The sequence below is a fragment of the Anabas testudineus genome, chromosome 14, assembly GCF_900324465.2.
Source record: "Anabas testudineus chromosome 14, fAnaTes1.2, whole genome shotgun sequence".
Taxonomy (NCBI): Eukaryota; Metazoa; Chordata; class Actinopteri; order Anabantiformes; family Anabantidae; genus Anabas; species Anabas testudineus.
Genome location: NC_046623.1, coordinates 16,288,405 through 16,308,686, shown reverse-complemented (window position 1 = coordinate 16,308,686; position 20,282 = coordinate 16,288,405). Strand labels below are relative to the sequence as shown.

The 20,282-nt window shown below is 42.2% G+C and overlaps 1 protein-coding gene across 1 annotated transcript; it reads right to left on the bottom strand.

The window, feature by feature from the left end:
• Positions 1-14,317: 14,317 nt before the first annotated feature.
• Positions 14,318-19,577, bottom strand: spry4 (sprouty homolog 4 (Drosophila)). Its single transcript, XM_026372092.1, has 2 exons — positions 19,345-19,577; positions 14,318-17,397 (listed from the first exon to the last, which is right to left on the bottom strand). Exon 2 carries the CDS (start codon positions 17,343-17,345, stop codon positions 16,197-16,199), a length of 1,149 nt encoding a protein of 382 aa, XP_026227877.1. The 5' UTR covers positions 17,346-17,397; positions 19,345-19,577; the 3' UTR covers positions 14,318-16,196.
• Between the last annotated feature and the right edge of the window lie 705 nt (positions 19,578-20,282).

The following is a 20,282-nucleotide window of genomic DNA, read 5'->3' as shown; positions in this document are numbered from 1 at the left end:
TGTGTTGTCCAGACATTACAGGATGTCCCGTAACTCCAGAGCATGCTTTTACTCTGCTGGAGGTCCAGCTTATTTGGCACCTCCCCTCTCCTGTAAATATCTGAAATGTTTTCCTAACAAAAAACAAAGTGAAGTCATAAGAATTTCAATTATTGGTGCAGTGCTTTGTGCTTGTTAAACTGATGCAGGATTTCAGTTTGATGTTACTTAAGAAGAAGATGTAACACGAAAACACCGAATTGACATACGGGATGAATCAGCTCAAGGCTTGAGTGGATCATTAGGCCGCTATAAATCACTGCTATATGTTTCAAATAAAGTGTTACCATTTGTGTGTGTGTGTGTGTGTGTGTGTGTGCTCTGGCTCCACTGAGACTCCATGCCCAGCAGTTATAGACAGCAGAAACTGCTATAACTTCCACTGCCTCCGTCTCTCTCTTTCTCTCTCACGTACACGCTCTACCTCCTCCTCACTCCATAACAAACAGCAACAGCCTGGGCCCCCAAGGCTTCCTGTATCCTACTCACAGCCAGCAAATAAACACAATCACATTCATTTACCCCTACACACACACACACACACACACACAAAAGTATTCATTCGTGCACAGAAGGGGATACAAACATGTCCCCGGACCCACACAAATACACCACCGCAAGCATTCAGGCATGTGCAGACACACAAACAGACACACACACAGTCCGTGAGTGAAGGAGGACTCAGACCAAATGGGTAACCACTACTATTTCTTCCCTCATTAAGCCGCAGTATTATGAGCTGACACTCTGAGAGGCCTGTGGGCTTGGACTCAGTGTCCTGAGGTTTCCACTGTTGAGGGGTGAACATCTCCTTCTGTTACAGGAAGAGGAAAGAGAGGAATCAGAGGAGATAACCAGCGATTCCGCAAAGATTTAATACCCATATTTCTGAGGTTCAATCAAGGAAACTGTGTCCACAAGATGGATAAGGTCACAGAGAAGTGGTTGACTTTTCTTACAATTAAGCATTGACATTGCATATTTGTTATCTTTGCAGTTTTTCATTAATTTAAGTAAGAGCAGGAAAATTTTCCCCCATTAATAAATCATCATGACTTATAATACTGCTATTAGACTCTTAATTTAAAGTGTTAACCATACGTGCATCTGTATGTGATATCTGTTGTCTCTGTAAATAGTTTTAAATGATGAGCTGAAGTGTTTAAACCCACCCTGGATGAACAGTGCACGCCAGACTCTAAGAAGAGCTTCCACTCTTTTTACTAAGCTGCACTGTTTGTTTGCAGACGTGATAGAGAACTTGTCCCTTTTTCTTTGCCTATGTAAAGGGGCTTCCATTTATTATATGTCATTATGTACATAACAGGAGGCTTTGCAAATGAAGTGACCGTCATCTCAGCCTGATTCACCATAAAAAAGCAAAGATTTGCCTAAAAGTGCTGCAGCACAGCGAGAGGCCAACCTTTCTGAGTCTGGATAGAGAGCAGTGGTTTCTGGGTAACCATACCTCACATAGGCCTCTAAACACGCCGGCATGCAAGCCTCCAAAATGTCAAATATTCCTCGAGCAAATCTGTGGTTCTTTGCATTAGACACGTTGTGATTAGCCGAGCAGGGAAGAGGTTCAATGAAAAGCGACTTGTATTTATGTTGGTGTGGTGTGAATTCTGAATCTCCACAATTATAAATCATTTACAGCGACTTTGGTAAAAGCTTATATAACTGATGTATAAAGTGCTAAAGAAGGACTTTTTACCTACGAAAGCCACAAACTAGCTTCACAAGCCTTTATTTAGCATTGATGCCGCTAATGCAGTGTTTTCTTTGTTGTTTCTTTTAGTAGCTTTGATATATTTTTTATTTTTCATAGTTTGTTGCACAATATTCATTTGTTTCCATTTAATTTTTATTAAAAAAAGTTCCTTAAATTTCTATGTGTCACTGGCTCACAGGTGAGAAAATGGTTAACTTACTGTACATTTGTGGAACTATTTATTTATGGCCTTGCCCAAAGACGATCCCTTCGCTTATAGTGAGCGTCTTTGTGCCGTTGTTGCACAAAGACGCTCACTTAAAACCACTCCACACAATCGCTGCTACTGTTTTGTCTACTCATGTAGACTTCCTATATTTAGCCTCGTCAAATACATATTCTTTACCTTCACCTATACATATAACCTGTGTTTATAATATCCTTTCCTGTCTCTGCGTCTTCTTCCTCTCAGGCGTGTGAAAGGAAGATACCAGGGTAGCAACAGAGGAAACATAGCAACCACATAATTGGCAGCCAGGATCAAACTTCAGTCACGTCGTGCTATCGGTGAGGCTTTGTACCCTGTTCTTTTCCCATATATCTCACGCCATAATGACTGTGACACAGCTCTGCTACTACAGGGTTTGGTTGAGTTGGAAGCTATGTAATTGGTTTACAGAAGTTGCATTTAAGAAAAAAAAATCTGCAAGGTTGTAATCATCAACATGTAGGCAGTGTTGTAGTGGAATCTGAACTCACCAAAACCCGCCCTTAAAAGTATAACATCATTTCTGAATATACATTTCCATATTAAGTTAAAGGTTACAGTGTATGGAGTGAATTTGTGTCCTTATTTCATAGTTTTAAAATAAGTTCCTGCATTTATTATGAATTACTTCATGTACTAGAGGTTTTATTTTGAAGGGAACTGAGCCATAAAAGCAGCTGCAAGCAGTTAAACATGTCCTTTTATGACAATCTGATATATAATCAATGAATGTCGTATTTTTAGTATTACATTTGGAAGCGACACCGTAAGTTCAATCTGTGGCTGCAGCAGTTACAAACATGAAACTGTTTACAATATATTTTATTTTCTAAGTCTGTAAGCAGGAAATGGAAGTCAGAAAGCCTTGATTACCTTGAACTGTACAGGTATAAAACTCCAAGGACGTGTTTGTTGATTTTAGTTTAGTGTCCTCACTGTTATCAGAGACGTTGAGGTGGTGGACAGCTATGTAACACACATATCACGTATTCTGAGGCCGAAGAAAAGACGAAAAGAAACAAAGATAGAAAGAGAAAGATCCTTTGATGTGAGCTTTAATGCGCTGTCCCCATTTCTAAAAAGCTTTTCCCTTTCTCTCTTGTTTTGACCTATTGGTAACTACAGTATTTCAGAAATGCTACGTTTCCTCTATGGCTGTTGAACTGTTTCCATGGTGATGGCAATAATAAGTCTAAATTCTTCTATTTTTTGCACCAGACTCCTGTTTTCTCTTCTTCTTTTTATATCCTGTAGACAAAACATGAGTTCTATAAATTTGTGATGATTCAAATGCATTTAAATCTGTAATAAAAGGAGGGAAAAATTCACAAGAAACAACCCAATCACCTCAATCAGCCTCAGGAAACTCCCAGCGGGAAACAAAATGTTTGTTCTGGGTGGTTTAAAGTGATTAAAATGACCGAATTGACTCAACCAATGCAACTAATTGGTTCATATTCTACAGACTGAAAACTTTTCAGCAGTTTCACCAAAACAAAATATAAAAAACTTTAGTGCGAACTTTGTTTCTCTGCAGCAGATGACCGCTGATGATAGTTCTAGGTTTGATTTCTGCCCACCACTTTGTGTGCGTGTCTGTGTGAATGGATTCAGCCTGCACAAACAGCCAATGTGCTTGTTGTCTCACCAGACACAGGAAGTTACAGTGTCCCGGACGTCATTGTACTGTGGGACAGAGGTGTCTTTGTCTGAGCCGAGGTCACTGAGCAGGTGCTTGGAGCTTTTTGTTCCCTCAGTGTCTCTCAGTCAAACTGTCTTCTCTCTCTCTCTGTCTTTCTCTCACTCGCTCTAAAAATCTCCAAAAGTTTCCCTCCGAACACTAAACACATGAAATTACAAAATATTAAGCATACAGGGTAAATGCATTGAAGTTCATGCAGTTTAAAGTTTCTATTTGCTTGGCATTCACTGCAACCTCTCATTCATTTCAGCTTTCTTTCATGCTGTTGGGCTTCACTTTCCATATTCTAAGACAAATCAACATTCTCAAATCACTCAAGCACTCGAATCTAACATAGAAATAATAAGCTAAAGCTAACTACACAGCTACTTTATAGATATTATTAGTTGGTTTCATCCACGTCCAGAAAACGGACACATGCTCTTTTCTAATTTGTATAATTTTCCAGTTTCTAGTTGTGATGTCTGCTGTCTTCTCTTTCACTGTCCTGCTGTTATTATAGAAATGTCTCAGTCAGCTGTAGAAGACAGTTTCCATGATTTCAATCACTGCTGTCGACTTCACTTAACCACAGATGGGACTCTGGAGTCTGCAGCTTCTGTCAAGCCTTGGTGTTTATTCTAAGGTGTAAGGGACACGGAGTTGATTAAAGCCTGCCAAAAATTAATATAATTAAAAACACACTATTAGATAATTCTTCACAAAACTATGATCAAATTTAATGTAAAATCCCTGTATGCTAAATTTGATGATGGAATAATTTATACTTTAACAGGTAATAAACACGATGTGTTTTTATTATACTCTTCATAGTTGGATGTGAACACTTCTGGTCATCAAATGTTAATTATATTTAGTTTGACCTCAGCAATTAAGACATTATACATGAAGATATTCCACCATCAGGAGGGAAGTGAGGACAAGTTGAAGAAGAAAAAAATGTACACAAACCCGTGCACGCAGACCAAGGAAAGAGGAATGTGAGAAAAACACCAGAGGGAGATTAACACCCTAATCCAATATCCGATGCTCTTGATGGAGGAGTGGCTGTTGAATGATGCCCCTGTCTTTATCTTTCACTTTCACACTCACTCACACACACTCACTCACACACACACACTCACACACACAAGATGTGCATGGATATACGCCAGCAAGAAGACACACATTTACAAGATGGAGAGGGGGGTGTAAAGGATCTGTCTCACAAGCATTTCAGAGAGACCAACCACAACCTTAGCTGCACACACACACACACACATCCACAGCCACATGAATGGTGTTCTGGGCCAGACCACTTCTCAGACAACACAACAGCCACAACATTTACAAGCTGAATGTGCTAATACACATTTGTGTGTCTGTGCACATGTATTTGGTTCAGCTAAACTAGTTCCTGTAGTTCCTAGAGATTCCCTTTCTTGGAAACCATTAACTAAATCACTTCTCATAATGGCTGGCAGGAGGTGAATCCAGCAGCTTTATAATTCATTCCCCCTCTCCACTTTTCAGAGGTTTTCTCCTCTAAAACCTATTAATTGGCAGCTGGATACAGAGCTTTGTTGGATAAGATTAAAAGAGCAGTCAGGCAATTTAATTCTGTCACTCATACAAACTCAGAAATATAAAGACATGTCCTACCTTTTTTGTCCTTACATGCTGTTACTGCAAAAGCAAATGTATTATTATACAAGTGATGGGTACTTAAATGCATCAGTAATTATAAACCTTAAAGAGAGTTTGGGTTACATTTCTAGATTTTACTTTTGCAGAATCTGGATACATTTTCCAAAAGTGCTTCATTAATGCTCGTCTTATGGGAATTTGAGGTAATGCAACAGGTTATAATTGATTGCTTGTTTGCTGTGGTTATGAACAGTACCGTACAAACTGACTGACTCGCTGCCATGCATTCACTTCTCTTAATAGTTCCTTGCTCAACACCCTATCATTATACTACCCATAAGTCAGACTTTTTGATAAAAATGGTTCTATGAGAAAAAAAAGTTTCATTAAAGTTTAATGGCAGAACTCTGGATGTTATTTTTACATGTTTTAATAAAGCATTTCACTGAATGATAAATAAATCACAACTTAAAAAGGTCTCAGGAGTGCCCGAGCTCGACTGAGCTGCAGCTGTACTGTCCCATAATCAAAAATAAACCCACTGTACCTGCTAAATATTTCAAATTTGCGTCTATTTCTGGGATAATGTTCCACTTTCTAACCTATTCATACCACAGGGTTCAGCTAAGAGATATGTGACCTTGGAGAACAGAGAATGCATGACAGGAACTTCACAGGAAAAGAAAAGGTCAGCCAACAGGAACGTGAGAGTGCCAGCAGAGCTAAAAGGAAACATTGAACCACGGTGAGACATGCCAAGATACCCCACCCTGAGGTCCTCAGTGTGCACACGCAAAAGCACACATGCACCAATGCACACAACTCTCACGTATTCGAGAAAACATGACTTGACCTCTCTCCTCTTTGCCTACAGGTATGCTAGTGTGAGATCTGGAGAGTTGATAGCGGTTTCTGAGGGGTTGCCATGGTGATTTGTCTTGTTGCTTTTAATATTGACTAAACAGATGTATGTTAACAGGAAGGAAGAGGGGCAGTTCGGGGCAGAGCTACGATAGCGACTGCCTGTAGAAAAAGGTGCCACCATGTGAAAGTTACAAAAAGAAAAATATCACTGTGTCTCCTCTGCTTTCCTTTACCGGTGAGTGAGTTGGCAGATTTAGTTGAGTAACAGATGTGCGTAACATCATCATTTCAATTTCTGGCACGACTGCTGTTGGATTTGTAATACAAAGCTGCTGTAGGTTCATCCCAACTCAACATCATGTGTGCATTCAGTTAGTTTGCAGGATAATGAAACACAGTCTTGCCATCATGTGCGCTTGTCACTGGATAATCTTCAGAAAAGCCATCGGATGCGTAACACGGATTTGATTCTTCTGGTTTTTGCAATGATTGATGCAATTTAGATTTATATACATGCACACAAACTCCTGACAGCCCATCAGTTTGAGTGCAGTTACCCATAAACATGAGAGAAAAACCTGATCAATGACAAAGCAAAACATCAAATTGAATAATATTATCCCTGTTTAATATTTGTGTAGTGATTTGAATCAGAGTATTACTTGTGTTGTGCAGTCGGTGCAGTCACACAGGGCCAGGGATACAACTGGACATTGATTTGTGCTCCCGTATCCTCACATCCAACAACAGCGTCATTGTGAACCACAAAAGTGACACCCAGAAAAAAAAAGAAGCACAAACCCACAAACACAGATGGATCAGCACAGAACAATACGAACATGAAAACAACGTTATCAGGTGCACACATGAATTGGCACACACGCTCGCAAACACACAAGTGCGTACAAGATATACAAAGGTCTGGGAACAGAAAACAAACACACACACACACACACACACACACGCACAATGACTTCCTGTTAAATCATACCTGTTACATAACACCCTCTCTCTCTCTTTCTCTCTCGCTCTCTCTCTTTCTTTCTCGGTGTGTGTTTGGTTGCTTTTGTGTTTGTTCTGACAGAACAGAAACTGGAGCACAGACTGACAAACAGACGTTAACTTTCACGAACCTCGGTGAGAACGGCTTGAAAAAGAATCTTGTGGTGATTTTAAATCGAGAAAAAGCTCCTCTCACAGAGAAAGTCAGCTCAATTATGTCAAAACACATGTAACTTAGGTCTGCATTCATATTTGACTTTATTTCCCACTTTATCTCTATCTAAGTTAATCTAATTACATTAAATAAACGCTCCTCCTCGTGTGATTTTTACAAAGTAAGACATGAGTATAGAAAAAGTAACGGCTGTTTTTGGATAAGTGGTCTGTGGTTTTCCAGTATAAAATGTTTTATTCCATCTTTCAAATTCAGTTTAGTTCAAGATTTGGTTGAACTTAAGTCAGTTTGGGATGATTTTAGAGAGACAGCAGCAAACAACACTCACTATCAGCAGAAAATTAATCAGTCAGTTTTTAAAAATCCAAACATCTTTATTATGACACAGTGGATCCAGACAGTAAAAGATTATCTACACCTCCTATTGGAGCAAGAATCCATTTTAAGTATATTTTGTTGCTGATACTTCTGTACATTAACTGTAAGTGTTTAAATATTTCTACTGTTTTTATTATTACCAATTAACACACCTTCAATTAGTTAAATAATTGGCACAAAACATAATGAAGTAGTTTAAATTATATGTTTATAAGATGTAGTACAGTTTGAGAGCCCATGTAAAGAGACTGACAAGGCTGAGGAGGAAAGGATATCAGCCGGATTCTATAACCAGTAGAGGTCAGGTGAAAGGAGATGTTATTCACTGTGTGGTGAAATAGTGAGAAGGGGAAAAGTCAGTGGAGAAGCTCGAAAAGAGAAAACAAGATTAGAAAAAGAACATCGATACGAACACATGGGCATGGAGCCGGAGAGGGAGTGATGTGTGAGCACAGTTGAGAATCCAAACAGTGTTTTGCAACTCTGTTTTCTGTGCATGGGTGCATGCACATAGACGCAATTTGTTTCTTGCGCATGTGCACGTGTCTGTGTGTGTTCACTGTTTGTGTCAGAGACCGAAGCCAAGAGATAAATGTATGAAATGTTATTGTGGTGGAGCTGGCCCTGCTCCAGAGGAAGTGCTTGGCTTTGACAGTGCTCTCACCAGGAATGCACTGCAGGCCACCGCCAAGTGGGCGTGTCGCTGCTCTGGGGTCGGAAGCCAAGTTTGGTCGGTTCAGTTTTGGCCCCTTCGACGCCTCGGGGGACCGTCCCGCTCCGCTGTTGTTCCGAAAAGCGAGGGACCAAGAGGGAAAAGGAGAGAGAAGGAGGGTGTAGGTTTGTGTGTTCTTGGGAGCTTTGTGTGTGTGTGTGTGTGTGTGTGTGTGTGTGTGTTTTCCCTTTGAGAGGAGGATCTGAAAGGAATGCAACTGTTCCTTTACACATGTCCACCCCCCTTAGGCAGCCATAGGGCCTGTTGAAAACAGACACGCATCCATGACACACACACACACACACACACACACACACACACACACACACACACACACACACACACACACACACACACACACACACACACACAAACAGAGGTTGTGGAATGGAAGGAAGTATCAAACTACACCGGCAGAATACTTATCAAGACCAAGGAGCAAAGCTGCCCATTAAGATTCCAGACTTTCACTGCTTAACCTCTGCAATAAGAAAATAATAGGATCACGGTAAAGTAGAATAGAAGGATCAGTGCAATGCCACCATTTTATGTTTCACATGTTTAAAAAAGTTTCTCCCTCAGCTGTAAATCTGAGAATCAAGACTGTGGTTTAAAGCCCTAAAAAGTTGTTTGTCTAAACTTTTAATACACATTTCACAACATCACCATAATAATGTTCTCTCAGCTAAAAACACTGTTGGATGAATTTAATTTGTTTCCCTTTTTTGTGCAGACCCTGTCGGGGACATTGCTGAAAGCTGAAATAAAACCCTCCCGCTGGGTACAGGTTTAGTATGACGGTGGTATAATGGGAGAGGGCTGTAACAGAAAGCAGCAGAGAGGCCGGAGTGGTGGAGGCCTTGGTGTTCTGCCGACTGGCAGTGCCTGGTGATAAGAGGCTGCGGCCTGGATGGCCTCTCTGAGGGGAAGTGATGCAAGACAGTAGCTCTTTGTTTAGTGGCATTACTTGGTCCCATGCCAGTGGCCCCACTGAATGAAATGGACCGGTTGGCTTGTTTGCTGGCTGGGTGACTGGCTTCGTGGTGGACAGGCTGACTGCCTGGCTGACTTGTTGGTAGGCAGGAAACTGTGGCACTAAAAATCGTAGCTAATCTCTCTTTTCTCTTCTTCTTTCTGTCCTTTTTCCTCTTTCACCTCCTTGGGCTCAAAGGAATGCTTCAGCCGTGAAATGGGAAATATTTAGTTCCATTAAAAAAATACACCAGCATCCCTGCTTTGCTTTTTGACATGCTGGAAGTGAAAGCTATTTGGATGTTTGACAGCAGCCTTATAAGATGTTTTTAATATAGTGTCTACAGTTTAGCTCGAGCACACAGACCATTTTAGCATGCACGCACATTAAATCAGACAAGCTTCTTAGACTCCTGAACAACTGCTCCTCCTCTGCTCCCTGTTCTCCTCCTCCTCTGACTGTCCCAGCCGTTCCTCCTCTTTTCCCTGCCACTTTCCATGTGTTGAAATGTGTGTTTTTCCTGCAGCTGAAGCAGTCCTGTCACACTTAGCTTCATTTTGCTTTTGAATTCCTCTGAGAAAAGAGAGGAGTGGAACAGAAAGGGCAGAGGATGAGATACTGTGTGTGTTTCTACATCTGTACGTGTGTGTGTGCTGGGACTAAATGTCAGGGGCTCCATTTCCAAACAGCGTGCACTTGCCATTTCTGCCCCATATATGACCATGCTTTCCTGCAGACCTGCACATGATCTCATGTGCGAACAAGCATTATGAACCTTTTGCAAACCCACTCATGAGAACATATACACATGAAATCTTCCTCCTGCACTATCATCTTACTGTTCCAGAGTCACCTGCAGGCAGGCAACCAAGACTATTAATCAAGTTTCCATCCACATATTTTTAAAATGCATTTTTACAAGACTGGTAGCATTTTGCTGCAGAGGAACTTCACTCCTGTATAAATGTGATGTGCAAAAATATGCAAAGAAACGTGACATGCTTGTCTTTTTTGAGTGGTTTTGTGAGTCATATTGAAGGTACAGAATAAATGATTTTCCACTATGATACATGACAGAGGATAAAATGACTGATGCTCAGACACAAGCATTAACGTGATGATTTATAAATTCTGTTCTGTAAAAACAGAGAGGTATCTAATGAGAGAAAAAGGAAAAGAAAGAGAGGAAAGTGTGTGTCTGAGTGTGTTTGTGTGTCTTGGGGTTGTCTGTGGTGCGAGGGGGTTCGGTTGAGCGCTACACCAGATGTGAAAATGACTTTTGTAATATGTCATCTAAACAGCAAACTGCAGGGGATTTACTTGAGCTAACTTGAAGCACATAAGTGCTGGAAAGTCAAAATTACAGTTAGCTTTTTGGAAGTCTTAAATGGATTTGGAGACCAGCTGAGGGGAAACATCATTCATTGCAGGAAACTGGCGTGTGATTTTCCCCAGAGACTTAGTTTAACATATGTTACCTAAATGCAGATTCATGCTGAAAAATGGCGGTTTCTCAGGTCACATGGATGATCAGCGTTACGGTGGTTTAGCAGTACGAGTTGTGCTGGTTGTGAAACGCTGAAGATAAGAAGACAAACATGAAATGGGTGAAGTCAGATTACGTCGCTCTGAGGTTGCACCTGATGATCCCTGCTGTTGTTAGTTTGACAAAGACACATTATTTCACATGTCCTAACTGAAACAAACACTCCTCTGGGCTGAGGGCCACTGACACATTTTTACAGAATGAAATGACCCTTCTTTTTCTGTGTCATCTCCTTTCTTCTATGAGAAAACTATATAGATGAAACACATTCTGTTAATGTTGTTATTTATGAATATTCATCCAATGCCCCTCTTTGGTTTGTGCCCAATCAAAAACACAACAGAGAGACTTGAGAACAGCTGACGTGTGTGTGTGTGCTGCTTGTGACGACCTTATTCTTGACATTATACAACACTGCTTCAAATGAAGTAGAGCACAAACATGCAACCACAGCAGTCAAACATGCTAGCTACACCCCACACAGTTTAGCAAATGAAAGTTTGAGTTTGTGTTAGTCTTTAAAGTTTTTTCAATATTTTCCGGCTGGTGCTTGCTGCATTGTCTCCTGTGGTAAACCTCAACTCTTGTGGTAGCACAGCAGGCCAAACCACAGCACAAATAATTATTTGCTTGTACAGTTTTCAATCTGGGACTGGTTCCTTGTTGAATCCAGTCTGCTGGATAAGAGTAGCTGCTAATAAATGGTTTCCTCTTCACCTGTCTGTGCCAAAGCTTCCTGTGTTGATGATATGTATGTGGCCCGATGGGGTGGAGATGACAATATAGGTGTGGAGGAAGTCAAATGCAGGTGTTATGTGTGTGTGTGTGTGTGTGTGTGTGTGCTGTCCCAGGTGGGTGCTGACAGACCGGCAGGTAAACAGGCAGGTTGGTCTCTGATCTCACCTGTTGGAGCAGACACAGCAGTGCCTGCAGGGTTTCTGCAGCGGAAACATGTTCTTTATCTGATGCTTGAAAGCCAACTCTTCTCTTCTCTTCTCTTCTCTTCTCTTCTCTTCTCTTCTCTTCTCTTCTCTTCTCTTCTCTTCTCTTCTCTTCTCTTCTCTTACCATCCCTTCACATTTTCTCACAAACTCTGTGTTGTTCATTTGTTCTGCTCTGCTCTCCCAGGTGCACTTGGGTAAACACCCAGGAAACAAGCGTGCACAGGGGAAAGAGGGGGAGGGCACGAGGGAAATAAGAACACCTTGGGGCAACAGCAGCACAGGTGGGCTTGGGGGTGGGGAGTGACGGCATTGTGTGTGTGTGTGTGTGTGTGTGTGTGTGTGTGTGTGTGAGACAGGAAGATTTTGTGTGTGCTGCAGCTTAATAAGGAGGTGCTCTGGAGAGAAAGGAATGTTACACATCCAGATTATAACAAACCACCCCTATAAACCAGGAGGAAGTCAGTTTAACCTACGAGTCCAACACACACACACACACACATAAATCCAGCACCCATCACGTATAAGCTTTGATATGATGGTTTGTGTTTCATGTTACATCGTCCAGAGTAAATCTGTGAATTATTTCCTGTAACTTATGTAATGTTTTCTTTCAGTTTAAGGTCAAGCTGCTTTATTTGGCCTTCACTGCTCTACCAGTGTTTTATGGATCATGATTTATTCACACACAGGAAGGCAGAACCTCAGGGGGTTGAAGTGTTGATGTAAAACAACTAAAGCCCTTAAATATTCCTTTACAGACTGATGAATAATGAAATTAAGCAGCACCTAGTATCTAAAGTGTATTAATTAGAAGTATATAAGTGCCTTGAAAGGAGTGGTAAGTCTAAAAATAGACTTAAGGTTTAACTCCGGCTTTGTCATTTAGTTGAGTTGTAGAAAATAAATGTTTAATACGTGTTTAGATATATGTAAGTTAATGCAAAATGGCCTTAACTCCTTGCTATGTGCTTGGTTATTGGCCCCTGAAGCTGTAGGACACGTGTGTGTGTGTTATCTTGATGAAAACTACTCAAAGTAACGACACTGCAGCCCAGTATATTTAACAATATATATTTCCATTGTCAATGTACATTCCATTTCGACATAAGCTTTCTTCACAAACAAAAGGTTGGCATCTAAATAAATACTATATAAAATAGAACTTCAAAATAAATATATCTATAAAGGGAACCTTTTATATGAGACTTTTTTCTTTTTGTTATATCTAAACAGAACAAAAGCACAGATCTCGTATCTTAATCCCCGACAATGACATTGCAAAGGCATAAAGGAATGGAGTAGCATCACCCTGCGGTACGAGACTTCTCCTCTTGTTTGGGTTTTAAAAAAATGCCTGCAAGTGACACAAAGGTGGATGGGTGTGTAAAAGTCACAGCAAAGGAACATAAAGGTTTTAATCATTCATTTGTTGATGGTGATTATTCCACACCTTAAACAGGCTAGTGAGCACATGTAGAAGTATAAAGCTAATGCGACAGAGCTGAGGAATTAAAGTAAAGAAAGGCAACGGCTCTAGAAATAAGAGGTCCACTGGTTAAAGAGGTGGCACTGAACACAACTCAAGAGAAACATGAAGACGGAGGGGAAAACACAGAGAAAGGGAGAGAAGGAGAGGCAGACTTGTCTTTCTCTCCCGTCTCTGTCGCATGACAAGTTTATGCACAGCAGCTGTGTTTGTCAATCAAGGCCAGGGGTGTTTGTTGGACACTTTCTCAGGGAGGACGGGAGGAAGGGGAGGGAAAGTAAGAAGGAGAAAAAGAAGGGAGAGAGCTGAGACACTGAGCAGTACCAGCAGGAAATGGGTTGATCCGGACAGGGGCAGATTGTGTTTCCTGTGTTGATTCAATGGGTCCACAGTCTTTAGGACTCAGAGAGGAACCAGGGAATTAGCTTAGCCTCTCGACTGCTAATGAGCCATGGATAGCATTAACAGCAGGAGTTTTTTTGTTTCTTTTTTTTATTGCCGGCCACACTTTTCTAAATCAAGTGCTCATCATAGAAAGACCTTTTTTTGTAAACCCTTCACAAACCTTCCTCTCGCCACCGCCATGTTTTTCCTCTTTCTTACAACCTTAAAAACATCTTAATCTTACCCTCAAAATATATATCTAATATATTCTCTATATATTTTGTACTGAATTGTAGTTATATTGTACCATGCAATCTTTCAAGGACATTTAAAAGTCTCTTCTAAAGAACACAAATGTTGTGAAACTATTTACAGCAAATAACATTTCGCCTGTATAGCTCTATTACTAAATATATTGTCAAAACATTTGTGATTTTTGTTGCCCACCTAAATCTACTAGGCCTTGGCCGAGTCACACGATCGTTCTGAGTTTTGGCACCTTTCTTTCGGACTGAATTGCTAGGTTTTGAAAATATTGCCTCATACATTCAAGACTAAGGACATTGTGTGTTTTTTTTTTTCCTTTTTTTCCTGTGTGATATCAGTTTTGTGCAACAAGACAAATACAGGTGTGAGCAAAGTTAGGTGGCCTAATGGAGGTTAAGGGTCCAACATGAAAGCAAGTTGTGTGTTATGGTGCAACAAAGACAGTATGCCTTTATGCCAAACAGAAAAGGCCTTGTGTACTAAAGGGCAGCATGCCTTTAAAAACCAACTGCCGTCAACTCTGTTTGGCATGAGTGCATAACAACTGCGATCAGTCAGACAGCGAAAACATGCTACTGTACGCTAGCTTCCTTTGGCAAAGTCCTAAGAACACCATGCAAGCCACAAAAATAGACTTTAAGAATAAAAGGTAGACTACTCGGCTAACGCAGCTACGCAGCATAATGATTAGAATTTAATGAAGACTGTGTGTGTGTGTGTGTACAGAGGGGATGAGGCGTGTGGGCTAAATGTAGTGCATGTCAACGTAATGTGAGACAGCTGAGGTGGTTAATACTGTGCTTTAGTACGTCCTTTAAGGGGTTTGCGTCTTCCTAGAAACGTTGTGCAAGTGGCAGGTTTGATTTTGACAAAGGCTGACTAGACGCAAACACGACAACAACTTCGCTATGCCTTCTCTCTCCCTCTTCACTCTGTAGCACTTGCACCCCGTCTCCTTTGGAAACATCTTCTGATCAGTTTGTCTCCCACTTAGCTTACATGTTTCAAATATTTCACTATTGCCTTTTTGCCCCTAAATGTTTCTTTGCCTTCTTATGCAAAGAGGAAGTACACCAGGCTCGTAGGCAGTTTAGTAATTAACATGTTGTAGGCCAAGATCTACAGAGGATTACTGTAACAGTCCCTGAGAAGGTTGAGTGTACTTTTTCACACATTTCTCTACGACACATCGACTTCTAGCACGATGGGTAACCATTACACTAGAGCATGCAAGTCATGACATGCATTACCTCTGAGGTGATCGGCAAACAGCATTCAAAATCTCTTTGAATGTCTGGGCTTCACCCCCCAAAAATAGATCACACACTGTAAAGTGATTATCTGTCCCTCACTCGCAGTACAACTGCTTACACAAAATACAGTGAAAATTATGGGAAATTACTATTATTTTAAAGTCTCAAAAGGTTTGTTTTTTTGCTAGAATGTTAGCAAGCTACCATCTTTAAGCTATAAGAGGAAAAAATGGCAACAGTAAAAGATGGTGATCATCGTAATAGTGGAGACAGTGAGTAAGTAAGTGGTGGTTTCACGCTTGCAGTGGCCTATTATAAAGCCATAGTATCACTTGCTTTTATCGCTTGCTTTTGTTCAGACAGGGGAACACGGGCTGTGCTTTTGGGGGAGGGAGATGTTGTACAGATATTTATCTCCATCATATAGCTTCTATGTTATCTGAGGATCAGCAACCAGCTTCTGTTTAGTTACTGTTACAAAATTAGCTGAGAAATAGAGAGCAGCAGAGAGGTACAATGACTTTGTGCCTTCAGCGATCTTCACAAAACAACACAAACACCAGTCCCAAATATAGTCTCTTCTTCTTATGCCACTCTTACAAGAAACAAAATAGCTCAGAGGCCAGTTAGCTATTTCTACTAGCCAACTCTCTCAGAATAGGCCCATTTTGATCATCCACCCTATCAAATGTAGGTCAACAATCCATTTAAGTACCTTCGTTTTACATAAGTCATCTTCCACCAGATTAATGGGGTAGTTTAAGGGGTTGGTGTTGGATTGTCCTATCCATAGAGAGTGAGCATGTACTATGTAGTCCTGTTCATTTGTTAGCAAGGCCACCGTCAGCCAGTTATGTCCATTATCATGACCCTTGCTGTTGCTTGTCTAGCATCCCACCTTTTGCTTCCACACCTCCGTTTTTACACACAGGAGCGCTCATGCTACCTTGCAAGTTCTTGCAGCGGCAGCCAGGCCTGCTAACATTGTCGTAACACTTCTGTCCAAGTTTGGCCAGACCCGTAGCTGGCAAATAGCAGACCAGGCAAGGCAGGACAAGGGAAAGGGCGGCCATGAAGGACCAACGCATACAACAGTTGTTCTGGGAGCAGGAGCAGGGCTTGTCTGCACAGGAACCCTCATCATCCTCATCCTCTGTGCAGTGGTAGAAGATCCCCTTGACCAGACACATGCAGGTGGCTGTATCCACCAGGCTCTGAGCAGAGCACAGGCACTCCTGGTTGCAGACCCAGCAAGAAGGTAAGGTTCTGGGGAGTGTACACTCCGTGCAGCGGCACTTCCCACAGTGCTCGCAGAGAAGGAGGTGCTTCTTCTCAGCTGGGGAGGAAGGGATCAGTGCCAAGCCCTGCTGGCCTCCAGTGGGGCACACGCCTCCTGCGGGCATCTTTGCAGACTTGAGGTCCAGAGATTTGGAGGAGGAGGAGCAAGAAGAAGCAGAGGAAGAACTGGTGAGAACTTTAGATTCAGAGGAAGTGAAGCAGCCTGGAGTTCGGGTTGTGATAGTGTTGGCGGGACCCTGGTGCGGGTGGAGGTTTGGGTGGTGGTCCACTGTTGGGGTAGGCGCAGCGTGGTCCAGGAGCCTTTGATCAGAAGAGGTGCTGCTGCTGCTGCTGATAGAGCTGGGCCTCCCACTGAAGGAAATCCATGGGTGGGTGGTGGTGTCCTGCTGAGGATGGGGTTCGCACCTGCCCTGTTGGTGGTGCTGGTGTTGGTGATTGTGATGATGGTTGTGGTTTGCTCCCAGGAAGGCCTCTTGATTCTGACTGAGCCAGGTAATTCTTCGGCTTACAGTCTTCTGGCTTGGAGGTTGTTGGGAGACAACTGTGGGACTGTCGATGTAGTCGTTCTCCACGTGCGAGGATTTTATCTGGTCGATCGGGTAGATAGTGAGGGGGTGCTGCAGGCGGCCATAGGGAACTCGACTGTCCAGCAGGGGCTGGGAAATGAGGGAGGAGGCCACTCCTGGGATGTGGTGGGGAACCCTGGACTCCATGTGTAGGCTGGTGCCTTGCACGTCTTCACTCTAAAGCAGCATTTAGCATTTACTGCAAAGACAGGTACAAAAGAGACAGTTAAGATTGACTGCAGCTACTGTGGTTTACAAAGAAATGTAGACAGTGAAAAAATACAAATGCATAAGTTTGCATTAGGTTAAAAATGATATAAATGATCTAAACTACTCTCCCCCCCAAGAACTAAAGGGATCTGTCATTTTCAACTAACGCATAGGACAGCATGCCAATTCGGTTGGTAGACCAACTTTCAAATAAAAGTGTTTCAGACTCTCAACAGAAATCCGTTTTCAGGTTGATTTTTAGTCTGAATACCAACAGGGTTTCAAACCTCCTCCATTCTAACTTTGACATTAGAACAATAGAAGTTGGGCTCTCATCGCCTCCTTTCCAAAGAGCAGGGAGCACCAGAGAGCAAGGCTTGCATGCAAAAGACTCAAAGATGCAAAACAAGGCAGAGCAAAGAGAATACGGTTGCCAGAAGAGAGGCTTCAACAAAGACAAAACGAATGCAAGAGGCAAAAGAAATCAGGTCTTTGAGATATTGTCACATTAATACTATAGTTTTAATCTACACCAACATTTGATCTATAATCTCATACTGTTAATATTCAGTAAATAAACCCAACTTTAAAACTCATTTTTGTGAATTTGTGAATGAACCGTTTTTGTGAAGGACAGCTGGGGGCTGGCTTCAGTGTTGCATGAATCAATACGCTCCAGTCATGAACATGAATGGAACGGGTTTCATCCATTTTATCAATGAGCGCTCTGCAGCCGGTCCAGACCTAACCTACTTTACAGAAAACAGAAAGGCGATTGAAGACAAACGGCTCAGAGCAAACAACCGATGTTTCCGCTGACCCACATCTGGTGTTTAGTTAAACCCCCTCAAACGTTTGATCACACCATAAATTACAATGGGATTATTTTTGGGCACAACACAAATTATCCGTGGTCCTCCAAACTGTGGCATTATGATGTATTAACGCACATTAACCTGCTTTTTAGCCTATTTCTTTTATTGAAATATGCGCCAGTCGTCGCTTTTCTTTGCCGCCGGATTCTCTTTTTTCCATAAATGTGCAAAAAGCCTGGTTGAGAAACCTGTTGCGACATCGCTGGCAACGACACAAGCGCTTCTGATCTTCAAATCTAGACCATTATGAGCTCCAAGCCGGAACTGTGCGTGTGTGTGCGTGTGTGCCTCCCCTCAATTTGTGAATGGACTGAGTCATAAAAACTGGAGGCGGCTGCTCGGCATACTCAAATAGCATGTTTATATAGGCATTGTAATATCTGTACAGTAGAAAACGAGCTGAATAACGCTGATTATAAATCGGTACAGCGTCTGGATCGGACTTTCCCTCGGCTGCTGAAGTGCGTAGTTTGATGCGTAAACCTGTATGTCATCGTTCGTCGCAACCGTAAGAGGCAGATTAGGGCATTTTAAAATAATATGTTGCCATAAATACTGTGAACAGGATGAAAACGCTCAGGTTTAATGGCTAAAACACCTGACACAGCCGATGTGTTGTGCCATATCGACCAGCGGTCGCTGCAGAGCGAGAGCGAGACACGCAACCGAGCCGCCGGATATAGAACATGTCCGGAGGTTTTTAGAAACTGAAATATGGGTTAGTTCCGCTGCTTTTTATGGTAACAGCGCCTTTGAAGACACGAATAGCGACTCGATACATGTCGGGACGCGTCTCTCCTGTCAGAAAGCAAAGAAGTTAAACCACAACACAGCTTCACCTCCCCGTGTCCTCAACCTTGCATTTTTTGGTACGAATTCAGTGGTTAAATATTGACTCGCTGTGCAAACACTGGTCGGGGAAACAGCTTGTTGCAAAATTGAGTTTGCAGGAGCGTTTCCATGCCTGCGATCCAGTGGATTGAGAGGAACTGAATAGTCGGTCTGTGCAGGAACACGTCCACAGTTACATTTAACATGTGAACAACGACGTGATCACTCACCGTGGTTTCAGGATAAAATTCTCATCTCGTCGTTGCGCACGACGTTTGCGCGCAGCTTATAGTCCAGTCCAAGAGAGTGATTAGCTCCACAAATGTTAAGGAAAGATAAGTCCAAATGTTAGGAGATAATATGAGCAAGGTATACGACGGGAGAGCGGGTCTCCAGCGCTATTCTCCACTCACTGGTGCGTAAAGGCGACTGCGGTTGTGGACGCAGAGCTTTGGATATGATGTTGCAACCACCGAGGGGGAGGGAAGTGAGTTTTTATGAATGGGAGGGTAGAGGAAAGGAGAAGGACGGCACTGCGCAGATGCCTCAGCTTTTTTTTTTCTCTTTTTGTGAATGGGAGGGCAGAGCGACTCGGGAGGGCTGAAATGCGGAGGTTACATTTTTATGAATGGGGAGGACTCCGAATGGCATTGCGCAGGCGCGATGCCGAGATTTTTATGAATGGGAAGAAATTGCGAATGACGCGTGTGTGTGTGTGTGTGTGTGTGTCTGACAGAAAAAGAAGGGGGTGAGGAAACGAGGAGGTGGGGGCTTTTTTTGGTCACAAGGGCAATGTCAGGGCTGATTTCCATAAAGAGTCTGCTCATCGTGCTGTGGTGCCACTGTCGCTTCATATTAACCTGATTATTTATCTATGCACCCCCCCCCCCCTCCTGCTACATGTTAAAGGCGACTAGATTATGCGATTGTGTGATATATGAGCGTGAGAGTGGGTTCAATCTGCCATTAATTAACTTAGTTTTTCTCCGTCGCTAAATCTGGTCTCTAATAAAGCTCGGATTCTGATGAATGGGTGAAACAGCTTCTAATGAAAAACATGAAGATGCAGTCATGGGTTGGCTGTAATCTATATTTAATTTTAATTTTACATTTTAATTCGTGTGTTCTGGGTGAGGATATCAAGCTGGCAGAGAATCTTTCAGATCGC